The sequence below is a fragment of the Bos indicus x Bos taurus genome, chromosome 1 (assembly GCF_003369695.1).
Source record: "Bos indicus x Bos taurus breed Angus x Brahman F1 hybrid chromosome 1, Bos_hybrid_MaternalHap_v2.0, whole genome shotgun sequence".
In the NCBI taxonomy this organism is placed as follows: domain Eukaryota; kingdom Metazoa; phylum Chordata; class Mammalia; order Artiodactyla; family Bovidae; genus Bos; species Bos indicus x Bos taurus.
Genome location: NC_040076.1, coordinates 148496554 through 148518560, shown reverse-complemented (window position 1 = coordinate 148518560; position 22007 = coordinate 148496554). Strand labels below are relative to the sequence as shown.

The following is a 22007-nucleotide window of genomic DNA, read 5'->3' as shown; positions in this document are numbered from 1 at the left end:
AGTTAGAGGGATGGCTGTTTCACCCACTGAGTCTTGCTAGGTGGATAAAATTTAGCAGATAAGACAAGGGAGGGGGTGGAATGGCTGTAACATACCTGGACATAGCATACTGGACATCTCTGATCTTAGTTGTACCCCATGTATCAGATGTTACAATATGTTAACTATGGAATAGTCACTTACGTGTATTTTCACTAAATGTGAATTTAAGCATTTCGTCAGAACTAGAGACAATGGTGTTCTTTTTGGACATTAATGGATACAGAGTCTTGTGGATTTTAGTTGCTGTTTAGTGTTGCCTAAGGATGTTGCTGGGTGTGGCTGATATTCAAGGAAATGTACTTATTTGTGTGTAGGATTTGATATACATACATGCTGGAGTAACTGTCATTGAAGATGAACATTTCCAGAATCCCACAAAATTCTCTTGTTCTGTTTCTCATTCGGTTCTCGTCTACTCTCCCATCCCCATGCTCATCCTTGGGCAATCACTCATCTGCTTTCTATCATTATCAATTAGATTGGTCCTTTCCAGTACTTCACATAAGTTGAATCACACAATACATACTCTTTTGTCTTTTTTAATTTTAGTTTTAATCAGACTTATGTTTTTGAGATTCATCCATTTTGTTGCCTGTCTGAGTAGGTCATTATTGCTGAGTAGTGTTCCAATGTATGGATCTGCTGTGACTTATTTATCTGTTTTCCTGTTAGTGGACATTGGGTTGTTTGCATTTTTTTTCTTGCTATTATGAGTAAAGGTTCTATGGTCATTCACAATCAGGTCTTTGCGTTGATGTGTGTTTTCATTTCTCTTGGTTAATTTCCTAGGAATCGAATTTCTGGATCATATGGCATGTGTATGTTTAATTTGATAAACTGCCAAATTGCATTCCAAAATTGTTGTACCATTTTATTTTCCCATCAGTAATGTATGAGAGTTTCAGTTACTTCACATCTTTGCCAACACTAGATACTGTCAGAACTAAGAAATTTAACCATTCTAATGGGTTTGTAGAGGTATCCGATGGTTTTACTTTGTATTTCCCTGGTGATAAACAATGCCGAGCACTTTTAATGTGCTTTTTGGCTATCTGATATTTTCTTTTGGGTAACGTCTTTTCAAATCTTTTTGCTGCTGTTCTAAGTTGAATTGTTTTCTTCTAATTATGTTTAAGAGTGCTTTTGGAGTGCTTTCCTGGTGTCTCAGTGATAAAGAATCTACATGCCAATGCAGGAGACGCAGGTTTGATCCCTGATCTGGGAAGATGCCACATGCCGAGGAGCAGGTACGCCCATGCGCCTCTAGTACTACCCCTGTGCTCTAGAGCCTGGGAGCCGCAGCTGCTGAGCCCACATGCCCCAGAGCCCGTGCTCCAGCAGAGACGCCGCCACAGTGAGGGGCTGAGCAGCGCAACTAGAGTAGCCCCCACTCGACACAGCCAAAAATAAATAAAATCATTTTTTTAAGTGTTTCTTTTTGTTGTTGTTGTTTTGCATTCTGGATACAAGTCCTTTGTCAGATATGTGTATTAAGAATAGTTACTCTCAGTTTATTGTCTTCTCATTTTTCTTAACATTAATCCTTGAATGGCAGCAGTTCTTAGGGTTCTTAATTTTTATAAAGTCTAGTTCTTTTTTTCTTTGGGAGTTCATACTCCTTTCTTTCATAGAAAAGATTTATTAATATCAAGCTGGTTTCAGAAAAGGCAGAGGAACCAGAGATCAAATTGCCAACATCTGCTGGATTATAGAAAAAGCAAGAGAGTTCCAGAAAAGCATCTATTTCTGCTTTATTGACTATGCCAAAGCCTTTGACTGTGTGGATCACAATCAACTGTGGAAAATTCTTCAAGAGATGGGAATACCAGACCACCTGATCTGCCTCTTGAGAAATCTGTATGCAGGTCAGGAAGCAACAGTTAGAACTGGACATGGAACAACAGACTGGTTCCAAATAGGAAAAGGAGTATGTCAGGGCTGTATATTGTCACCCTGTTTATTTAACTTATATGCAGAGTACATCATGAGAAACGCTGGACTGGAAGAAACACAAGCTGGAATCAAGATTGCCAGGAGAAATCTCAATCACCTCAGATATGCAGATGACACCACCCTTATGGCAGAAAGTGAAGAGGAACTCAAAAGCCTCTTGATGAAAGTGAAAGTGGAGAGTGAAAAAGTTGGCTTAAAGCTCAACATTCAGAAAACGAAGATCATGGCTTCCGGTCCCACCATTTCATGGGAAATAGATGGAGAAACAGTGGAAACAGTGTCAGACTTTATTTTTCTGGGCTCCAAAATCACTACAGATGGTGACTGCAGCCATGAAATTAAAAGATGCTTACTCCTTGGAAGGAAAGTTATGACCAACCTAGATAGCATATTCAAGGGCAGAGACATTACTTTGCCAACAAAGGTTCGTCTAGTCAAGGCTATGGTTTTTCCTGTGGTCATGTATGGATGTGAGAGTTGGACTGTGAAGAAGGCTGAGCGCCGAAGAATTGATGCTTTTGAACTGTGGTGTTGGAGAAGACTCTTGAGAGTCCCTTGGACTGCAAGGAGATCCAACCAGTTCATTCTGAAGGAGATCAGCCCTGGGATTTCTTTGGAAGGAATGATGCTAAAGCTGAAACTCCAGTACTTTGGCCACCTCATGCAAAGAGTTGACTCATTGGAAAAGTCTCTGATGCTGGGAGGGATTGGGGGCAGGAGGAGAAGGGGACGACAGAGGATGAGATGGCTGGATGGCATCGCTGACTCGATGGACGTGAGTCTGAGTGAACTCCAGGAGTTGGTGATGGACAGGGAGGCCTGGCGTGCTGTGATTCATGGGGTCGCAAAGAGTCGGACACGACTGAGCGACTGATCTGATCTGATCTGATTCTAAGATCAGAAAATTTCCTCCTCTATTTTATTCGTTTTATAGCATTACATTTATTTACATATAGGTTATATGTATATATATATATATATATATGTATATATATGTGTGTGTGTGTATATATATATATATATAGAGCTTACATATAGGTCTATGATTCAAGTTAATTTTAGTATACCTGTAAGGATTAAATTTTGGTGGTTTTCTTTTTTTTTTTTTGCATATGTTCCCTTGTTTTAGTACCATGTATTGAAAAGATGATTCTTTTTCAGGTGAATTACCTTGTTGAAAATCAATTGAACATACGTATGTGGCCCTATTTCTGGACTTTATTCTGTTTTTAGTAATGTATGTCTATCTGTACGGAGAAGGCAATGGCACCCCACTCCAGCACTCTTGCCTGGAAAATCCCATGGATGGAGGACCCCGGAAGGCTGCAGTCCATGGGGTCGCTGAGAGTCGGACACGACTGAGTGACTTCACTTTGACTTTTCACTTTCATGCATTGGAGAAGGAAATAGCAACCCACTCCAGTGTTCTTGCCTGGAGAATCCCAGGGACGGGGGACCCTGGTGGGCTGCCGTCTGTGGGGTCACACAAAGTTGGACACGACTGAAGTGACTTAGCAGCAGCAGTCTATCTGTAAGCCAATACAGTGGGGTTCCCTGGTGATTCAGTGGTAAAGAAGCCACCTATGATCCCTGGTCAGGAATTCTCCCTGGAGAAGGAAATGGCAACCCATTCCAGTGTTCTTGCCTGGATAGATCTCATGGATAGAAGAGCCCGATATGGTCCATGGGGTCATAAGAGTTGGACATGACTTAGTGACTAAACCACCACTACCACCACCAAGCCAATACCATACTGTCTTGATTACTGTAGCTTTAAAATGTCTTGAAGTCAGATAATGGAAATCTTCTTTTTTTCTTCCCCAAATTGTTTTGATCATTCTAGGCCTATTCTTTTTCTGTTTAAGTTTTAGAAATAGCTTATCAATGTCTACAAAAGAAAGCTTGTTAAGACTTTGATGGGAATTGCATCAAATCTGTAGATCAAATTGGAGAAGCATTGATGTCTTAATAATATTGAATGTTCTAATCCATGAACATAGTATATCTCTTCAGTTATTTAGGACTTCTTTAAGTTTTCAGTGTTTCATAGTTTGCAGTGTACAGGTCTGGCACATATTTTAATTTATTCCTAAATGTTTCACATCTATTGATGCCATTGAAAATGATGTTTAAATAAAATTTAGGCTTCAGATATTCATGGCTAGAAATAAACCCAGTTTTTATATTGACCTTGTATTTTGCAACCTTGCTGAAAACCAAGTTACTAGTTCTAGTACTTTTTGGGGGGGATTCCTTGGGGTTTTCATATTGTGTGCGACATGTCCCAGTAGGAAACAGGCACATTCACCTTCCTTGAGAATAGCTAGTGTTTTCCTAGTGCTGTGGTGAATTCAAAGGGGCCAGCATTTATGTGACTATAAAACGTTGTTTTGGGTTCCACTTAAATTGTATTTAATTAGCCTGAAATCTTAGAGAAAAGTAAATACTAAATTCTTGAAGTTCAAATGTTAAAAAAATAACATTAATTAGAAGGTTTTTATGAATTTCATTGGGGTGGAATTTGATAGCAGTTGTTTTATTTTCAACAGAACTAATTTAACAATTTCACATTTCTTTTTGATGCATATATATCCATTTCAAGGCTATCTCTTATCATTGCCTTTTCTGGGTTTTCCCTCTTGGATATACCTATTTATGTCTATTACTTGTGGGACTTTATTTTGGTATGGAGTTTAATGTGCATTTATACAATGAATGCTTATTAAGCATGCAATATCCACTTGGTACCAGGTGCCATGGATACAGTTGGGAGCAAGACAGAAACACGCATTTGTTGTCTTTATGGACCTTATGTTCTATTCTAGCAAAACAGTGGGACATTGAGTAAATAGTTGTACAAACTATGGAATTACAGTTTGAAAAGTGCTATAAAGTCATTAAGTTTATGAAGGATAGTCCTAACCTAGACAGGCTGTGGGTCAGTCTTCCTGAAAGCGGTGACATTTTTGCGCTCTCTGGTAGTTTGTGTTTAAAGATTCAGGTAGATTTGAGGGGTAGAGGATTGTTACTACTACTCATGTCTGACCATTTGCCTTGATATATATGATCCAAACTTTTTTCTTCAATAGCATTTCTATTCTCTCTTAGTGGTCATTGGTAGAGTTAAGCCAAGATTCGTTAATTAATTCCTTTTCCTTATATGTGTTAGCAGCTACTTCTGCAGCTCTTAAGTCATCATTGTAACATATGTCCTTTTATAGCATATAGCAGGTGGAATTTCTTCAAACAGGTAGTAACTTTGATATTTCTTGTGGCCAGAATTGTATCTCTTGTCCAGGGACAATAGGGGCGGGGGAGGGGGGGAGCCTAAATACTACCCTTGTGTACTTAGTTTTACTCGATGGCTACAAGTTGCATTTGACTATAGTGAATATAAAAATTTAGGAGAATTATAGATGGTATATAGGTATATTTCTTAAGAGATTCCTCACCTCATTTTGTATCTTTTTAGATTCTCTTTTTTTCTGAGTAACTTACTTTGCCCTGATTAAGTCCTGAAAGATTATATGAAAGAAGTATAAGATTAAAAATAAAAACCTCCTGTACCTTGCCTACTCAAATTTTAATTTCTTTTGCATATTTGTACGTCTCTATGTGTTGCTTTCAAAAACAGTTTATTAGATGAATGATGCGTAGATGGCCAATTGGATAATTTGCTCCAGAAGTGGTTCCCTGCTTTCTTCCTGTTCTGAAAGTTCTACCTGGTGCTGGCTGTTTCTTTTTGGTTTGACTTTCATTGACTTTGAATAGAGAGGAATCACATTACCTACACCTGTTGAGTAACTGTTTACCTCCCTGCTTGAATTAATGAAAACCAAGTTAGTTAAGAAGTGTTTATTTTTCAGATTACTTTACATCTCTCTCTCTCTCTGTGTGCGCGTGATTTAACCTATCCACTGACGTATCTTTAGCTTGTGCAGTGCCCTTATAACATCCAGCTGTTGAATGTGTTCAAGCAAATTCAGATTTGTTTTCACACACACACACTTGAAGATTCTTGTGCTATAAAATGTCTCGCCCTCTGGATTTCTTCTGATCACTTCCTTCTGAAGCCATTTAACTTCTTCCTCTAGCCTCTGTGTTTTCTGCAAAGGGGAACTGAGTTTTAAAGGTTCATCAAGTGAATTTAGTTAAATGAAATTTCATCTTTGAAGGTGTTTCTCTTAGGCATGCAGAGCTCTGGGACAGACCCCGGGTGCTAACAGAAGGCCTCCTCTTAGGAAGTGCCTGGCATTTGTGTGAAGAGGGCCCAGGAGTTCAGATCAGCACTTCCTGTAGCAGATTTTAATATGTTTTGTGCTAGCCCCTTGGGATGCTGACTTCCCCACCTGAATCCCCTGATGCTCCACCCCAGGGGGAGGCCCCAGGTCTCCCAGGGTCCAAGGGGAAGTTGCAGCTTCTTGGGAGGTAGGATAGAGAGTTCGGTACTAGGTTAGGTTGTAAGTACTGGACTTCTGTCTTCCCCTCCATGGACTGCATTTGGAGTAAAGCGAAAGCATCTTGGGTACCCCATTCCTTTCACTGTTAGTGACCTGTCAGTGGCTGGTGGTGGTCAGCTTGTCTACGAGACGAGGTGGAGGTCCTGCAGAGGCCGAGAGGGAATGCTCTAGTATCTTAGTACTTTGTCTCCTGTGACTTTTCACCTAGGCTTTATTTTCCCAGATAATGAATTTCTTTGAGGGGTGGAAGTATAAGGTTAAAAACTTTCTGTAAAATGCATAGAGGCCTCAGTTCAGTTCAGTCGCTCAGTTGTGTCCGACTCTTTGCGACCCCATGAATCGCAGCACGCCAGGCCTCCCTGTCTATCACCAACTCCCAGAGTTCACTCGGACTCACGTCCATCGAGTCAGTGATGCCATCCAGCCATCTCATCCTCTGTCGTCCCCTTCTCCTCCTGCCCCCAATCCCTCCCAGCATCAGAGACTTTTCCAATGAGTCAACTCTTTGCATGAGGTGGCCAAAGTACTGGAGTTTCAGCTTTAGCATCATTCCTTCCAAAGAAATCCCAGGGCTGATCTCCTTCAGAATGGACTGGTTGGATCTCCTTGCAGTCCAAGGGACTCTCAAGAGTCTTCTCCAACACCACAGTTCAAAAGCATCAATTCTTCAGCGCTCAGCCTTCTTCACAGTCCAACTCTCATATCCATACAGGAAAAACTTGACTAGACGAACCTTTGTTGGCAAAGTAATGTCTCTGCCCTTGAATATGCTATCTAGGTTGGTCATAACTTTCCTTCCAAGGAGTAAGTGTCTTTTAATTTCATGGCTGCAGTCACCATCTGCAGTGATTTTGGAGCCCCCAAAAATAAAGTCTGACACTGTTTCCACTGTTCCTCCATCTATTTCCCATGAAGTGATGGGACCGGATGCCATGATCTTCGTTTTCTGAATGTTGAGCTTTAAGCCAACTTTTTCACTCTCCACTTTCACTTTCATCAAGAGGCTTTTGAGTTCCTCTTCACTTTCTGCCATAAGGGTGGTGTCATCTGCATATCTGAGGTGATTGAGATTTCTCCCAGCAATCTTGATTCCAGCTTGTGCTTCTTCCAGCCCAGCATTTGTCATGATGTACTCTGCATAGAAGTTAAATAAGCAGGGTAACAATATACAGCCTTGACGTACTCCTTTTCCTATTTGGAACCAGTCTGTTGTTCCATGTCCAGCTCTAACTGTTGCTTCCTGACCTGCATACAGATTTCTCAAGAGGCAGGTCAGGTGGTCTGGTATCCCCATCTCTTGAAGAATTTTCCACAGTTGATTGTGATCCACACAGTCAAAGGCTTTGGCATAGTCAATAAAGCAGAAATCGATGTTTTTCTGGAACTCTCTTGCTTTTTCCATGATCCAGCGGATGTTGGCAATTTGATCTCTGGTTCCTCTGCCTTTTCTAAAATCAGCTTGAACATCAGGAAGTTCACGGTTCACGTATTGCTGAAGCCTGGCTTGGAGAATTTTGAGCATTACTTTACTAACGTGTGAGATAAGTGCAATTGTGCGGTAGTTTGAGCATTCTTTGGCATTGCCTTTCTTTGGGATTGGAATGAAAACTGAGGCCTCCATAGAGGCCTAGAGGATCACTCATGAACTCTAGAACTGGAAAGGAAGGACTTTTGAGAATTTAGGATCTAGTGTAGGATAGAAATGTGCCTATTTCCCTGGATCTTGCTTTCTGAACCAGTTCATATTTTTATAATATAGGTATACTTAGTGTTGTTGTTTAGTTGCTCAGTCATGTCTGATTCTTTTGTGACCCCACGGACTGTAGCCCGCCAGGCTCCTCTGTCCATGGAATTCTCCAGGCAAGAATACTGGAGTGGGTTGGCATTTCCTTCTCCAGGGGATCTTCCTCGCCCAGGGATTGATTGAACCCAAATCTCTTGCACTGGCAGGCGGATTCTTTCCCACTGAGCCACCTGGAAGTCCAAACCTAGTGTAGTCATTGTCTATTGTATGATAGTTTTTACGTTCAGAATATGTTAACCTAGCTTTTATTGGTCATGAATTAGGAAGTACTTCTCTTACCAAAGTGGCATTTTAAGGGAAAGCTACCATCATCTAATGTAATACCAAATTATGACCTTCCCACTTATTTCTTTATGGCACAGGAAATCCGGGGTCCTCTTGTGCAGTGGCTGGGGAAACATGTGGATCCTGAAGGAGTAATAAGATCCAGCAAAGTCTCCCTGAAATTCATTTCATCCTACACATCTGAAATAGAAATCACCCCATCCGCCATACCCGTGGTGACTGACACAGAGTCCTGCTCATCAGAAAACTTTGACTTCGAGATTTACCGACAAAACCTGAAGACAAAGAAGCTTGGGAAAGTCATTCTGTTTGCCGAAGTGACGCCCACTACAATGAATCTTCTGGACGGGTAAGTCCTGGCCAGGCTGGTTTCTATATTTGCTTGGAGGACCCCAGGTATCTTGATGGTTCTCTCCAACCAGTGCTCAGGGAGAGGGAGGAAGATTTAGAGCAATAACCTAATGCTATGCTTAAAGCAATAGCTTATTCATAACTTAATCATGAAGATTAGAGCGATAACTCTTTAATATACCACTAGCAATACACCCGTCTGTAGATAGAGAAATTAAAATTCTTGGGTCAGAGATCTGTGTTTTAAAGAATGAGGGACTTCTGTGCCTTGTGTCTGTCTTCCTTTAATCTGACCGTTCATGTCTTTGGGAAAAAGAATATTATGAAAAAAAGGTGTTTGACAGGTGGCGCTATTGTTCATGTTGCCAGTTTACTCTGTTGTAACCAGTGTTGAGATGTTATAACCAGTTTAAGATGTTTGCGGAGTTATTAGCATAGCAAATTTGAACATGTAAGCTGTGTTCGGTTGAAATAAACAGGAGCTTTGTACTTACCTGTTTTGGTATGTTGCTATTTTAAAGCACTCTCTAATCCCATTGGGATGTTGGAAATTCAGTCTTATTTCAAGTTTTCCTTCTTATTTCTTCTGTTTCATGGACTTTGATTAAAGGTTAAACAATGGGAAACAGATGAAAGGTTCATTTTAAACTCCAAATTAGTCTCTATTAATTAATACTTTTATGTTGTTTAAAAAGTAGGGTTATAGAGGGCATGAATAAGAAAAGCATCTTCCTTCAACATAGGACTAAAATTTGAGGAATGCTAAGACTGCAGAATCCCCCACCCCCTTCATGGTTTCTGGGCACTTTCACCTGTGGAACCGCATAATTAGGCAGATATATAATTCAGCATATGGAACGTATGGAAATATTTTGGCTTTTCTTCTGAACAATGATTTCTGGAATTTGCTAGTATGTTGATATAAGGTGATGAGATAATTTTAGGATTTCGTGACTCTCATGCTCAGTCATGGAAACGGCAGTTTTAGTGTATGTACAGGATGTAGAAACAGCATTACTATAGGGGACCTAGCAGTGAGGAGACAAAGTCGAAAGGGGAATATGAGCAATGGCAATGAATAGGTCTTGTCTCCCGAGTTGTTTTGTATTGTTTTTTTTCTTTCAGTGTTGCCATCGTCTCCTGCCTCCACTCCCCAATCCTTGGTGTTCCCATAGAGACAAAAAACCCTGTATTTGTATGGAGCGATTATTACTTGCTTGTACAAACTCTGTGATAATCTTTTGCTACTCTAGTGTACACTACTATATCGAAAAGGTGACCCATTCTAATCATATCTGCCAAATAAAAAAATCAGACAATATTTAACAAAAAATATTTGGGTGAAATTCAGATAGAAAAACATTGGCACTTCCAGACCATTTTTGTGGACAATAGTGAAGAGTATTTTGTATCGGGGCAATCTTGAAACATTGAGATTATGGTTGCTGGGTTTGGGCAGTGGGCAGTGTGTTACCAAGAGGGCTTGTGGGTACCTTCCTAGGGTGGGTGCCAAGAGGTAACCCAAGCTTTTATATTCTCTCTCATTTTACCTGGTGAGCAAAGGAGAGTGTAAGTTGGGGCGGTCCACATATGGGCTCTTTCAGAAGTTGCTCATGGTGTGTTTGTTCATCTCCCAGGGCTAGAACATGACCATAGTTACCTCCAAGGATGACGAGGAAATAAATGCCATCTTTGTACTTGGCATCGATGCATCTACTGAAAATTAGGTTTCTGTTAACCAGGAGGAGAGGAGGGCAGATATTAGAGGGCAGTTAGAAGTCTTTCTAACTTCCGTTTGTACTTTCTGTTTGTCAGGCTGCTAAAAAATTAGCAGAAGGCCTTTAAGAAGTATAATACATCATGATGGCCCCATTGCTTGCAAAAGTTAAAATCATAGTTGGAAACAGTTATTTTCAGGTAACTCTGTTTTTATTTCGCTGCTTATTCAGTGTCGTTAGAGGTAACTTTCTTATGTTGTTATAAATCCAGGAGGATTTGGACCTTTTTCTTTGGACAGATTGTTGGAGGTTATGTGTGCTTCTTTGACCACAAGCCCAGCTTAAGCTGCTGTGACACTGAGGTAGCACTGGAAGCTTTCATTTGATCTCCTGTCAGGGGAGCAGACTGGTCTTGAAGCCGTGAACCACCACCACCATCACCTCCTGCCCCAGTTAAAGCTTGGCCAGTGGTTCTGTAGAAGGGAAGGAGCTCTGAGGACAAGGAGCAGCAGAGGGAAAGGCGGGAGTGGCTTGCTGATAACGTCAAGGTGTTTGATGGCCCTGAGGACTCGCCCTCCAGTAATAAAGAGCAAAAACCACAAGAGTGAGCGCTGTTTCCCGGATAGTCTGACATGGCAAGCCACCCAACCAAGTCTGGTTGGAAGAGGTTAATTTCACCCTGAATCCCCTACCCCAGGCTTTTTTTTTTTTTTGGTTAACATGTATTTGATGCTTTTGAACTGTGGTGTTGGAGAAGATTCTTGAGAGTCCCTTGGACTGCAAGGAGATCCAACCAGTCCATTCTGAAGGAGATCGGCCCTGGGATTTCTTTGGAAGGAATGATGCTAAAGCTGAAACTCCAGTACTTTGGCCACCTCATGCAAAGAATTGACTCATTGGAAAAGACTCTGATGCTGGGAGGGATTGGGGGCAAGAGGAGAAGGGGATGACAGAGGATGAGATGACTGGATGGCATCACTGACTCGATGGACGTGAGTCTCGGTGAACTCCGGGAGTTGATGTTGGACAGGGAGGCCTGGCGTGCTGCGATTCATGGGGTCGCAAAGAGTTGGACACGACTGAGCGACTGATCTGATCTGATCTGATCTAACCACGAAATGCATTTTCTACCTGATGGTCAGGATAACACAGGGTAAATTCTGACTTCGGTTCACTTAGACAATCTTTTTTTTCCCCCTGAGTTATTTTCTGGGAGCTTTTCTTGTGACCAGTTAGCTCAGCTGGTTGGGAAGAGTCCCACCAGGGCCATGGGTTTAGTCCTGCGTCTGGACCAGGGAACCTTCACTGTGTTCCGTGGTCAGTCCTGTGGCTGCAGACCTGGGACGCCGTTTGAAGATGTGAGCTGCTGCTGGTGGTGGGGTCCCAGACAAGGGGGTGTGGATCGGCCAGTGCTCAGCCCTCCTCACTGCTGGACAAGTGCCTCCAGGTGCTGACTCTGACCTGGTTTGGTCCAGAGCGCTGCACATTTAGTGGAATCTCGTGATAAGCATTGATTGACCATCAGCCCTAGGGAAGGCAGGAAGGGGAAAACTAGACCTTGGAGCGCAGGCTTAGGGTAACTGAGCCATTATGGTAATTGTGCGGTTGTCTTTTATTTGACCCATAGTTCACTGATCAGAGATTGAAACAACTTAGGTGTGAAGCCAGTGTGTGGGGAGACAGATGAACTCATTCATACTGATTCTCTTTGCATCCTTGTATATATCCTGGATGAACTGGCCACACATGGACTGTTTGTTTTTTATTTGTAAAGAATAATTTAGATTTCTTTGTTGCTGCTGCTGCTGCTGCTGCTGCTGCTAAGTCGCTTCAGTAGTGTCCGACTCTGTGCGACCCCATAGACGGCAGCCCATTAGGCTCCTCTGTCCCTGGGATTCTCCAGGCAAGAATACTGGAGTGGGTTGCCATTTCCTTCTCCAATGCATGAAAGTAAAAAGTGAAAGTGAAGTCGCTCAGTCGTGTCCGACTCTTCGCGACCCCATGGACTGCAGCCCACCAGGCTCCTCCGCCCATGGATAAGTAGGTTTATTTTCTTACCATTGTTGAAGTCCCTTGATTTTTCACGCTTAAGTTTGCCTTCATCCTACGTGGAGTAAGCATTTATGGAGTGCTTGCTGTATGCTAGGCCCTGTGTTAGGCACTGGGGAGAGAAAGCGGGGAGTGTACTGCCCTAACCTCACAGTGCCCTGGAGGAAGTGGTTCCCAGGGCACACTCAGTTCATGCACACACGTCTGTGCACCTCTTCTTGGTTTGAGCCTTGGAGTTTGGGCAGACAGAGAGAAGTGGTCACAGCACATAACATTGCTCTGGGTGAGGAGCAGACTGATCAGTGAAGTTTTTGGAGCAGTTTCTGTATCACGCGTAAAGCTCACTGTCTAGTAGAGAGAAACACTGGACCTGAAGGTTTCATCACCAGCTAGCTCTGTGACCTTGGCATTCTCACCCTCTTGGCCCTTGCTCACCTCGGTTCTGCAATCTGGGCATCAGCAGCACCCCAGCTCCTCTGAATGGAGTGATCCTGGAGTCAGAATCCTATACTCTACCCACCTTCCTGGCTCTCAGTAACCTCCAAGGCGTTTAGAGGGCCGAAATGGTTCTGTGAACTAGCTTCAGCGTCCTTTGAGGAAACCTTGTATGGGAGACGGTGGACTTTCTCCAAGCGGAGGGAAAGACAAGGAGAAACCTCAAGTCGCTACAACGTATTTGGGGGAAATCGCACAGGGGAGAAGAGCCAGCATCGTTTAAGAAAGATACTGTGTTTTGTGTCACAGTCTGGGGCCAGTCCCAGGTTTTCACCTCTCTGCATACGTGGCCCACAACCCCTAATATCTCCTTCCGCCTTCCGCATACGTGTCCCATCAGCCCTACCATCTCCTTCCGCCTTCCGCATACGTGTCGAGTCAGCCTCGTAACATCTCCTCCGCCCTTCACAGACGTGTCCAGTCAGCCCTAACATCTCCTTGCATCTTTCACATACGTGTCTTGTCAACCCCTAACATCTCCTCCGCCCTTCACAGACGTGTCCAGTCAGCCCTAACATCTCCTTGCATCTTTCACATACGTGTCTTGTCAACCCCTCACATCTCCTTCCGCCCTTCGCATACGTGTCTAGTCAGCCCCTAACATCTCTTTCCGCTTTTCTTCTCTTCTGACTCTGCTCCCCTAACTCGCTCTACTGCGCACCCTCCTCCTCACAAGTGGAGGCCTGAGAGGACAGAAACTGGGCTGGAACTAATTTAATGGCTGAGTGACCTCACAGTAGAGAAACAGCCGGATCCTAATAGGGGTCTTTGTCTACATTTCCACCCTGGCTGGTAGCATGCCAGTCAAGAGTCAGGCTAGAGACACAGGTGGAAGCGATTAGACCTGTCATAAAGTTTGAAAAATTGATTCTGGAGGCGAAATGAATAGATTGAACTTGACAGTGTTGTCCTAAAGATTCTAAGGGAAAATTCTGTAGTTTAATTTGAAATCCCTTGATTATTCATTAGCTTTCCAGATGGCTTTTGTTGATGTTTTACATATTAATGCCTGTATTGTGTTATCGGTGTACTCTTAATGCGCACATAGGTAATGAGCAAGGGATAAATACGTTGGTAAGTGTCCCAAATTAATGTGATGTTAGCCTAATTGTGAAATAAAGGGTTTTTAAGAAGTTGATTGCTTTGAAATAAATTAGCGTGAGCTTTTTTATGGGCCAACTTGGTACTTTTAAAGTGAAAATTATTGGAGAATTTAAAGAGACCTTCATTTTAATGTTTACTTCTAAATTAAGGTTCACACATTCCAGCCTTTGACTCCGCTGGTCATGACTGAAGAGTTATTCTAGCCAGTTCTCTATCAAATGCTTTTGTTTTCTTGGTCTCAACTCAACACCTGAATAAGTTAGCCTTTCACATGCGAAACTCCTGGAATCAAATGATAAAATGATCTATTGTTTTCCAGAAATGTTTCCATATTAATTGTTAGTGTTTGGGGATGTTTAGTTTACATTTTTTAACTGATTTTATTTTTTTCAGTAGGGCAAACTTATGATGCTTGCCATTCTGTGATGATGACAGCGTGTTCTATTTAGATAGCATTTTCACTAGAACTGGACCTTCTTTCTGCCTCTCTCTTTCCATGTTGAACAACGTTTAACAACCTGAAAGGTCCCCACATTTTACTGTATAGAAAAGCGAGACTGAAAGTGACCATCAAGCCGATGCCTTGTTGAGTGATGAAACACTTAAGGGACAGTCTGCGGTGTTTGGAAGCTCTTTCCCTGGACCCTCCTCCAAACTCAAAGCACAGTCTTTTGCATGTTCTCAGTGGTGGGTGGCAGTCTTAATCTTTCGAGGGTATACCAGACTTTTTGGTAAACCTAGATCCTATGGTGAGCTTCCCTTGGTGGTTCAGATGGATTAAGAATCCACCTGCAATGTGGGAGATCAGGATTCGATCCCTGGGTTGGAAAGATTCCCCCTGAGGAGGGCATAGCAACCTACTCCAGTGTTCTTGCCTGGAGAATCCCCATGGACAGAGGAGCCTGGCTGTTTGCAGTCCACAGGGTCACAGACAGTTGGACTGAAGCACAGCGCAGCGCAGCACAGACCCTGTGTATTTCCAGAAACTGCCTAGGTTCCTGTGCTCACTCATTTCCCATGACTGAGGATCGAATATCTTGGTTGACCTAGGGGCTTAGAGCTTAATGTGGAATATTGCTGCCTTGGGTTGGAATTGCAGGTCCACCATTTGCCGCATGAGTAACCTCAGGCAAATCAGTAACCTTTCAAGCTTCCATTTCCTTGTCTATGTGAAGTAGCTGGTAATAGTCTCAGTTCTTTAACTTCTCTTTTCTTTCCCAGTTCAATCCCTCAGCTAATTTCTCTTCAGCACCAGCTGTGTGCAGGACTCCACACTAGGCTCAGAGACCCAGTGGGGAATACAGTAGATGTGGGACTTTCCTTCCAGGAGCCCCCATTCAGCTCCAGCATAGGGTGAGGGTGTATGTAAAATGTCTGCTAAGCTCTTAGTGCATAGCTCATGTTGTTGAATTCTCATTATTCCTTAAATTTTAGATATGATTCCTTTTTTGACCAATGCATTCTTCCGGTGGCGGTGCTGTGCGCATCAGTGAAGCAAATCATTGTCAGCTTGACTTGAGTTCTTGATGTGTGTTTCCTTGGGGTGGAGTTTTTATTGAAGATTTTGACAATTTTTTCTCATTGTACCAGAAGCACAATGGCTCCTCAGTGGTTACTGTTTTGCAAAAAATGTGTTGTTTGAGTTCAGCTTTTCTGGAAAGATGAGAAAACATAGTTGATTCTTTATGGTTCCCTTACAACATGTATAGCCAGTTCATGCTCTCGTTTTTAAATCGAACTTTCTCTTTATTTAAATCTTAATCCTTACGATTATTTGACTTAATTGACTCTTGTGACATATGAAAATGATAGTCAATTCAAAAGAGCCAAAACTTCAACAGTCTGAAGGTATTTATTAGTCCCATGGGTTTGCCTTGTGTATTATCTGTATCTTCCTCCAGACCTGTTGTGTCAATCAGAATGCATGGATTTGATACTGTTTCATTCTCTTGATTTTCCTCAAACATCTCAGATATGTGTTACTCTGCAGAATTGCTTGTTTTATACTGTCTTTGATTTAGTATGAATGTCTCTTATTGGTTATATTTAAACACTAATAAAGGACCACAGAAGATGGCACAAGGTAAAGCAAGGTTTGGGGCTGGAAAAGGCAATAAATGTGACAAAAGTTTTCTTTTTTTAATCTCAGTCCAGATTTTTTTTTATCCTTATAAACTATTTGCTTTGTATTGGGGTATAGCCGGCTAACAATATGTTGGTGTATGGGAGAAACCAATACTATATTGTAAATCGATTATCCCCCAATTAAAAATAAATAAATTTATTTCTTTAAAAAAAGCAGACTCCAATGTAATATCACCTCCCTCCAGCCAGAATGGCCCTCCTCCAAAAATCCAGAAACAGTAAATGCTGTAGAGGGTGTGGAGACAAGGTTGGTTGGAACATAAATTGGTACAGCCACTATGGAGAACCGTATGGAGGTCCCTTAAAAATCTCAGTCCAGATTTACCTTAGGTAGAAAACCAAGAGTTTTGACTGTAGTTTAGAAGGGAGTTGAGTCTTCTGACGCGTGGGATGTTTTCTGCTATCGTTGTAAAGTGCAAAGGAGTTATTTGTTAGCAACAGGGCCATTTAGATGATGTTGGGGCATCCAGAGTGAGCTTGTACCCTGGGCCAGCATGGGATACTGACAGCAGAACAGGCAGTGGAGTTTCACTGGCTACTGGCCTGGGGCAAATTTCATGACTTCTCATTGTAAAAAAAATGGCTAAATGGTACTGATGCCCATTCAGGAGAGCCAGTCATGTCTCAGAGGTCAAAGGGAAGCATAAACAGCCTGTGGGACAGCTTCTGACATGGAACAGGTCAGCCAGCAAGTGCTGGTTTAAAACTCCTCTCTGCCTGTCAACTAAGATGAGCGCTTTTCTCATATGGAGACGGCTGATGGCCACCTCTCTGGAAATAGCAAAAATGAAGATTGAGGATATGATCCGAGGTTCTAATGCAGCAAGAAATGTATGACAAGAAAATAGCATTTTAAAAACTTGATTATAGAGCAGTATGGCTAGACCTTGAGGACATTATGCCAAGTGAGGTCAGTTAGACAGAGGAAGACAAGTACCGTCTGATATCGCTTGTATGTGGAATCTTAAAAAAAGCCAGACTCATAAACACAGTAAAAAAGTGGTTATCAGGAGCTGGAGGATGGGGGTTTGTTTCTTAAGGATACAGATTTGCACTGAGTAGAGATCTTATGTGCAGTACAGTGGATGTAGACAACAATATTGCATTATAATCATCAGACTTGCAAGAGACCAGAATCCAATTATTCCAGCCACTAAAAAGAAATGATAATTAGGTCACATGATTGAACTGCTAATTATTGCTGCAGTGGCAAGGACATTACAGAATATAAATGTGGTGAATTAACATGTGCACCTTAATTTTACATCGTTTTATACCTCAAATATGTGATTAATTTAAAAACCTCTCTAAACACAGAAAACCCACAAAATTCAGTCTATGAATTAACATTAACTCCTGTGTGGAAAAGATTTTAAATATCATTAGAATTTAGTGTTCATGATAATTGCAGTGTAACCGCTTACCTGTGTGTATGTGATGAGAAGATGAAGGCTGAGCTCTGGGTTAAAAAACTCATCTTGGTAAAAATCAGTGAAAGCGTTGGATAATCAAGCAGATATTTTTCTTTTCCCCTTTTTAGCATCCCTCTCCCCTTCTACCGTTTCTCCCCTGACTTGGCTTTGTGAAAAACTTAGAAAAACTTCTGTTTTTCTTTCAAATAAAACACTTACCTGTTCTGGAGGTGAGGGTTGATTTGCTTTCATCTGGCCCTTTAAAGTCTTCTGCACACTTACCATTTGGCCAGACGCCCTTGGAGCTCTGAAATACTCTCGTTTCTGCATCTTTGTTTTGGACAGAAGCATGTTCTGTTTCTGCATGAGGGGTATTCCATCACGTCGAGATCCCAAACACCACATTTTTTCTGCGTTGCACAAGGAGTCATTCATCATTTTCATTTTTTGTTTGGCTCTCCCACAAGAGTATTCAAATTAGCGAGAAGGAGAGTGATGAAGTCATTGCTTGGCAGGGAGGTATTTCCTTGAGATGTGAGAAGGGTAGAGAAGACAAGAGAAGGGGAAGGAGTTACGGTAAGGTCTGCACTCACCTCTTTTTCTAGAGGTCACCTGGATGCCAATGGGGTTTTCACCGTTAAAATTAGATCATGTGAGTACAGAGAACTTACTTCAAAATGTAAGTAATGGTGAACGGCATTGAATGGTGTTCAACAGCCCTGGAAACTTGGGCTGAAACTTTGTGCCGTTTTGACGTACTATCTGTGTGACGTTGGGTAAAGCACTCAACGTCTCTGGGCCTCTGTAAAAGGGTAAGGTTGTAGTAGATCCACAGCTTCATTTTCTTTCCTTTTCAAAGCCAAAAACCCCCTTTAAATGAAATATCCTGCTGTGCAGATGGGACTGGGAAGTCTTATTGGAGTCTAGGTTCCCAGTGCCTGGGTGTCAATGTGTGCAGCTTCTCAGTCAAGTCCGTGGCTGCATGCACTGTAGCCCACCAGGCTCCTCTGTCCCTGGGATTTCCCAGGCAAAAATACTGGGGTCGGTAGCCATTGCCTTCTCCAGGGGATCTTCTTAAACCAAGGATGTCTTCTGCATCTCCTGTGTTGGCAGGTGGATTCTCCACGGGTGTCAAGACCACTGGCCAAAACCTTTGCAATGATCACTCAGGCCCTGATGACTGGGGAGTAACTCTGCCACATCTTATATCTAAATGGCAGGCTGACTGGTTGGTCTCTTTATACCCAGCCTCATTCCAAAAGGATTTAAGGCAATGGAGACTTAAGTTCTTCTCTTTTGAGGTAAGTTCTTTCAGCCTTCTGCAGGAGATTGTGTAATCCAAGTGGATTACGCCATGTTTCTTTGGTTGTTTAGATACCACGTCAAAACCTCTGTGTATTTTTCATAACACTCAGCATCATTCAGTGTTTCCTGACTTCTCCAGACTAATAAACATGGGAACTGAGTAACTGTGGCTCCCTTCTGGAACCCAGAGAAACCTGGGTAGGTTTGGTGCCCTTGTTAAAATTAAGCAGCTTTTGTCCCTGGGGCTGATTATCCAGGTGGTTATTCAGATGTCTCCAATTAGTTGTTGTTCAGTCACTGAGTTGTGTCCAACTCTTTGCGGTCCCATGGACTTCAGCACCCTAGGCTTCCCTGTCCTTTACTGTCTCCTGGAGTTTGCTCGGAGTCATGTCCATTGAGTCAGTGATGCCATCCAGCCATCTCATCCTCTGCTGCTCCCTTCTCCTCTTGCCCTCAATCTTTCCCAGCATCAGGGTCTTTTCCAGTGAGTCTGCTCTTTGTATCAGGTGGCCAAAGTACTGGAGTTTCAGCTTTAGCATTAGACCTTCCGATGAATATTCAGGGTTGATTTCCTTTAGGATGGACTGGCTTGATCTCCTTGCTGTCTAAGGGACTCTCAGAAGTCTTCTCCATTGCCACAATTCAAAAGCATCAATCCTTCAGTACTCAGCCTTCTTTATGGTCCAACTCTCACATCTGTACATGACTACTGGAAAAACCATAGCTTTGACTATATGTACTTTTGTTGGCAAAGTGTTGAATGGTATTTGAGAGGAAAAATCTCTGCTGGAATTGCTTCCATTTCAAACACCCAGACTCTAAGAAGGGATAATACCATGGAGTAGAGAGCTGTGGTGGGTGTTCCTCCATTCACAGAAGCCTTAGGAGTGGGCAGGGAGGCACAGTGGGTGGGAGGCAGTGGTGGAAATGGCAGAGGAGGAGCTTGGCAGGTTTGCAGTTGTCCCAGGTGAGGTCTTGTCTAACATTTCAGATTTTGAGATTTCATTAAAGCTTGTTTGGATCACAATATGGTGTAGAAACTGTCCTGAATAGGAGTATGGGTCACGTTTGCTTGAACAATGGTGGGGAGTTTGAACTGGAGGATTTAAACAAGTTGTCGCTTTCTCCCTTCTTTCCTGGAGTTTCAAATTTGTAATCTTTAGTCTCCATCCTACTTCTGAAAAGATGCTGTGGCACCTTCTCTTTTAAAAATTTTAACCAAAGGAAATGTCATTTGATTTTTGACGTCCTTTGTTACCTGCAGAGGTGATATGAGAAAGTTGGTTGCTGCCAACCAGTGTTGTGAGTCTAGAATGTGGAGCTCGTCTTACAGGAAATCGGTTTTGGTTTAGAAGGTCATTTAAAACGCTTCCTGTAGGTCTTGGTTCAGGTTTGGCTCCCTTCTGCTCCCTTGCCTTGCCTTCTCATCTCTTCTTTTTGGTGCTGTGTGTAAGTGCCTCCCAGTGTTCAGGGTCCTTAGAAGTCTTCTTGGAGAACTCCCTCTAGCTGGGTAGAGACAACTCACCCTTGTAAGATTATAAGATGATCTTTTCAGTTTCACTTTTTTCTGGCACTTGGAAAACTGCCATGAAACAGACCAACACTTTTCAGCATGGAGTTTTCATAATTGGGATAGGATGAACATTTGACGTCCCTGGTGGCTCAGCTAGTAAAGAATCCACCTGCAATGAGGGAGACCTGGGTTTGATCCCTGGGTTGGGAAGATCCCCTGGAGAAGGGAACGGCTACCCTCTCCAGTATTCTGGCCTGAAGAACTCCGTGGACTATTCCATGGGGTCGAAAAGAGTCAGACATGACTGAGCAACTTTCACGTTCACGCCTGAAATCAGACCAAGAGTATGTCACAGAACTCTTTGATCTGAGAGATGTCTGAATTCTCCAGGCCAGAGTACTGGAGTGGGTAGCCATTCCTTTCTCCTGGGATCTTCCCAACCCAGGGATTGAACTTTGGTCTCCTGCATTGGCAGGTGGATTCTCTACCAGTTGAGCCCCAAGGGAAGCCCCAGAATACTGGAGTGGGTAGCCTATCCCTTCTCCAGAGGATTTTCTCAAACCAGGAATTGAACCAGAGTTTCCTGCATTGCAGGCAGATTCTTTACCAACTGAGCTATCAGGGAAGCCCCCGCTCCTTAGTTCTCAAACACCCTTTGCACTGTTTTGGGTGTGTCAGAGCACCTGATGGTGACCAGACTCCTTCCATTTGTTCAGTTAATGGATATGTGTTGGGTTCTTATAACTTGGGGTAGTTCATTCCAGTCATCTTAGCATAGTGCTGTCTTCCAGGATGGGTCTTTTAAAACCCATCTCATTTCAAAAAGGAAATCTGGCCATGGATCCAATTTCCCCCAAATGATAGTTAAGATATTTGTTAATTAGGTAAGATAGTTTAAGATATTTAAAGATAGTTAGTATGGCCCTTTTTAATCCCCATGCCATCTTTTCTCTAAGCATCTTCCTTAATAAACATTTCTTTATATCTCCATTGTTGTTCAGTCATTCAGTTGTGTCTGATTTTGTGACCCCATGGACTGCAGCACACCAGGCTTCCCCGTCCTTCACTATCTCCCAGAGCTTATTCAAGCTCATGTCCATTCAGTCGACGATTCCATCCAACCATCTCATCCTCTGTCATCTCCTTCTCCTCCCACCTTCAATCTTTCCCAGCATCAGGGTCTTTTCAAATGAGTCAGTTCTTCACATCAGGTGGCCAAAGTACTGGAGTTCAGCTTCAGCATCAGTCCCTCCAATGAATATTCATATCTGATTTCCTTTAGGATGGACTGGTTAGATCTCCTTGCTGTCCAAGGACTTAGCCATCTTTGGCGCTCAGCCTTGTTGGAGATCAAAGCTTTGGGTCTGTAGG

At 42.6% G+C, this 22007-nt stretch overlaps 1 protein-coding gene across 5 annotated transcripts in view; it reads left to right on the top strand.

Moving 5' to 3' along the window:
* HLCS (holocarboxylase synthetase) overlaps positions 1-22007 on the top strand; it is a 214160-nt gene that overhangs the window by 73398 nt on the left and 118755 nt on the right. For all 5 annotated transcript variants that reach the window (XM_027548789.1, XM_027548791.1, XM_027548793.1 and 2 more), the window contains exon 6: positions 8622-8893. In XM_027548789.1, coding sequence (XP_027404590.1) covers positions 8622-8893 — 272 coding nt within the window. The remainder of the gene's footprint in view (positions 1-8621; positions 8894-22007) is intronic.